General features: G+C 38.0%; 1 protein-coding gene across 1 annotated transcript; it reads right to left on the bottom strand.

Moving 5' to 3' along the window:
- Positions 1-418: 418 nt before the first annotated feature.
- On the bottom strand, positions 419-1,809 carry LOC126601131 (ethylene-responsive transcription factor TINY). The gene has a single exon (XM_050267794.1). It carries the CDS (start codon positions 1,575-1,577, stop codon positions 840-842), a length of 738 nt encoding a protein of 245 aa, XP_050123751.1. The 5' UTR covers positions 1,578-1,809; the 3' UTR covers positions 419-839.
- Positions 1,810-4,377: the final 2,568 nt, after the last annotated feature.

Genomic DNA, 4,377 nt, shown 5'->3' on the forward strand with positions numbered 1-4,377 from the left:
AACACTCCAACGAAAAGGAGATAATAATTTTTATACAAGAACGTCCTTCATACAACACTCCAAAAACAGGGTCTTGTGATGAGTGCTGTAAAAACATACTGAATAATCCGGCGCTTCCTATAGCAGTCGAGTCGCAGAGCCTCGTGATGAAGTTGTACAGTAAGGGAGTGAACGGATCACCCTGTTCCTGTAGCACTCCAGTAACAGAGTCTCGCGACGAGTGTTACGAAAACAGACGAGATACATTCGCGGTTACAAGAAGGATTGCCTCCGTGATGGACCAAAATGCGTAAGAAACCGGTGGCGTTTCAGCATTCTTATATCAGAAACTCAATGAATTTGCAAGTTAGGACAAGAATTCCAAGAAATGAGTATGGAATGAAGGCAGTTGTGGGTACAAATAGTTTGATGAGAAAAGTAGAAGAGAAAGACAAGGGCTTTATTCTATTTGCACCAAAGTTGGCAACCAAAGAGGAAAGAAAACGTCTCGTGGCATTTGCTTTCCATCCTAAAAACAGTAGAGTACCAAACTGTACAATTACACAAAAGCAGAGTACAACGTAAAAAAGGAAACGAGTGAGAGATGATCAGAATTTAGGCCCTTCACAGTAAAAATCCAAAGAGCCAAAACACTGAAAACTCCTAAAATAAACAAAGAAAGCTCACACTTACAAACTCTTAATTAATTAACACCTAATTAGCAGAAACTGCTAAACTATATACAGAGGAGTGAAGTGGTACTGCGAGTGATTAGTAAGTTCATTATCTTTTCAAATATATTTAAATAAATAATAAAATGAAAAGAGTCAATTACGTACGAGTGCGGTAAGATGTGCTACTTAATTATAATCCCATAACAAACACTCAAACCCAACTGAACTCGCCGCCCCCAACTCACTGCATTCGAACTCCCCAACGCGCGGCAGCCACGGCGGCGGATAAACCCATTGGTCCTCCGAGTCCACAAACACGAACTCGCTTCTCAACTCGGTCGACTCGCAACTCAGACTCGGCAACTCGACGATCTCGCTCAGCTCCTCCGACTCGGACGACAAGTTGTCTATGGCCGAGACCAGCGAGGACAGCGACGAGGGGGACGCCGACATTGACGGGATGGAGTCGAATTGGTGCATTTCGGCGGCTTTGCTGGCGGCCGCCTGGACATCGCGGGGGGCGTTTGAAACCGGGCGAGGCAGCAAGTCGGAGAGCTCTGGGAAGTTGAGAATCGCTGAGTTGCCCTTGATGCTCAAAGCGGCGACGTCGTGGGCCCTGGCGGCCATTTCAGGAGTCGGAAAAGTGCCGAGCCAAATGCGCGATTTCTTGCGAGGCTCGCGGATTTCGGATACCCATTTGCCCCAGTTCCTCATTCGGACCCCCCGATAAACCGGGTGTTTGCTGGAATCTCTGACCCGTTTGGCATTTTTTTTGCAGGGAGTGTCGATTCCTTGGTGAATTGGCGAGCTGGGTTTTTGTGGGTTTTGGGTTTGGAGTGAGGAAGGCGAGGAAGGAGGCGATGCGGAAGCGGACGAGTTGGAGCTGCTCTCAGTTTCTGAACTCTGGGGTTGATCAGCGCTCATTGCTAATGGGTGCCTTGTAAGTGTTTGTGGAAATCTCTCAAAGAAAAGGACTTAGCGTATTTTGTTGTGAAAGAGTGTAGCACTGGTTTTCTTTAGCAGAGGAAAGGAAATGGGAGCATGCTAGTTATGGAGGAGAAGTTTCAATCTTTTTCCTTTTTTGTATTTGATATCTTTCCCGATGAGTCATACAACATTTATAGAGAATGAGGGTGGGAGAGAGTGTGAGTGTGACAAACAAGAAATAAGGGGAGAGAGAGAGAGAGAGAGGAGAGAGAGAGATGGTCACACTACTTTAGAGCAATGGTAGTATGGTACAATGGGGTCCCCTTCATCTAGCACCACCATGCAAGCCATTTATTTCATAGTCTGATATCTTTACCAGTTTTTCACCCATGTTTCACTGTTCATTTATCCCTTATCTTCTTCCTCTTTGTCCACCTCCTTTCCGGGTTGGTCCTGAGAATTAGGGGTTTGTTTTGTGATATTCTTACTCTAAACTACACTAAAGGCGGGGAGAATGGTATGAACCAGAGACGCATTATGAGAATGTGAGTACCAAAGTCCTACATCAGTGAAGGACCAAATCATGCAAGGACTTATAAGAAATTAGGCTACTCTTCATATTGCCGATTGGTTTTACGATGGAACTTCAACTTTCTTTACGCATTGGATTGAAGAAGAAAAAAAGGAAACCAAGTGGGGCAGTACCCCTTGCGTAGTGGGGTTTGATAAATTAGGGTTAATTTAATCCTGATGGACTACGTTCAGTTAACCCGTAAAGCCAGTATAAGCTACTAATCTCAACAGAAAAATTCCTCTGAATGTATATGGCTGGGGATTGTTGGAGAGCTTGCATTCTCTTCCTCTATATCGTCCTTTCTTTACCAAGTTAATCCCTTGAGTCAATAGATATATAGTGCATTATGTTGTCCAGCCACATCCCTAAAGACGTAACAAACTCTAATATCGTTTTGCAAGGCTAATCTCAACAATCTAACAACGTAATATGTTAAGTTTTCGAGAATTTCTCTAAAAGTGTGTGCATACAAAGCGACATTCTTGTCATTTCTTTTATGATCAAATTTGCTATTTTAATTTGTGTTTGGTTGTTAGGAAAATTTTCCAAAAGCTAAAGGAGAGAAAAAAACAGAGAAAAGAAGAGAGGAGATAAGGATGGTTTTGTTGAAAGTACGTGTGGTATATAATTAAGAAGAAATTTTTTTGTGTGGTCGGTACACGAGATAATACATCATGTGTTATTATAAAAATAGTAGGATATATGTGTTAAAAAGTTAATAACTTAAAAAATAAAATTTCTCATCATTTTTATAAAAAAAATGTGATGTACCATTCGTGTTCTTATCACAATGAAAAATTTCTCATAATTAGGGGGATGAGGTGGCAATCAGTAAGGGTTTGCAGCATCGTCACCGCATGGTCCACGCTGCTGCATGCACTAATATTAATTATTATCTTGCATCGCATTGTATGACAGGTAAGCAATATATATATATAATAATATTGAATGATGGACACAAAAAATTTAAAGGAAAACTAATGAAAATAATTTGAAAACTATACATTTTAACGATAAAAATAAAATAAAGGGTAAAGTAAATAGTACCAAGATTAATTTTTTAATATAAAAATATGATTTTTTCGTTAAAATAAACAGTATCAAAAACTTTTCGTTAAAATTTCTAATATTTAACGGTGTATCTATGACATATAAGTTGCTATCATATATAATAGAGAATGTGTAGTTAAAAATTGCTGAGTGCAAGGTACCTTCCTTTTTGTACCTTCCTTTTCCACTTTCTCTCATCCCGATTTCATCATACAAGTGGGTTTATGACTTTTAGGAAATTTTGTAGTCATCTAAGTAACATCAAATAAGTAAGTACTAGTTTGGTAATACTTAAAAACAGCTTATTTTCATAGTTTTGGATGAAAAAAAAAAACTAAAAACGCGAAACAGTAAAAATGAGTTTATTCTCACAGCACAACAAAAATATTTTTTTTTCAAAGCAAAGTAATACCAAACCAACCCTAAATCAACTTAGTATTTTGATTCAAAACTGAATTATTACATTGTTAATCAAACAACAAAAGATATTCAATCTAGTTAGATATTGTGACAGCAAAACTTGAAATAGAATTAGATAAGTGATCCTCCAATCTATATGATGAGGTAGTGGTTGCAATGTTGCATTGAACACCAACTTATATTAGACATTTCATCATGGGGTCCCAACCATTATATGATCAATCGATCTTGGCCCATCCAGCAACGGTTCCTATTGTGCTTGGTCCACGATTATATGGTGCCTTGATATTCTAATAAATGTGACTTTACCCTACAACATTGCATGTTAAAAATGACAATTCTATGCACTTAAATTAAGAGTCTTTTTTTTGCCTAAGCTCTCTTCTTGAATGTCCACTTCAAATTTACGAACAAATACTGCTAGGAACATCAAATTTCATTCGTTAAATAATGTTATCGTGTTTGGTTTTATTATAATATTCTTAGTTCACTTTGAACCTGATTTGCTATGCTAATAATACGTATAATGATAAATCATTAAACAACTTAATTTATTACATAATCTATTATCTATGCCATTCTTTTTGTACAAACGATATTCTAATCTAAGCCAATAAACCTGAATTTCTCTCCCTTATAATGTATAAATTACATTGCATTTGTACAGTACAATATGTGCAACTCTATTTTGATCAAAGATCAATCTATGATTTCATCTTAATTACGTTAGGTGAAATCAAAACTACGATATAT

This window comes from Malus sylvestris, chromosome 15 (genome assembly GCF_916048215.2).
Source record: "Malus sylvestris chromosome 15, drMalSylv7.2, whole genome shotgun sequence".
NCBI lineage: Eukaryota > Viridiplantae > Streptophyta > Magnoliopsida > Rosales > Rosaceae > Malus > Malus sylvestris.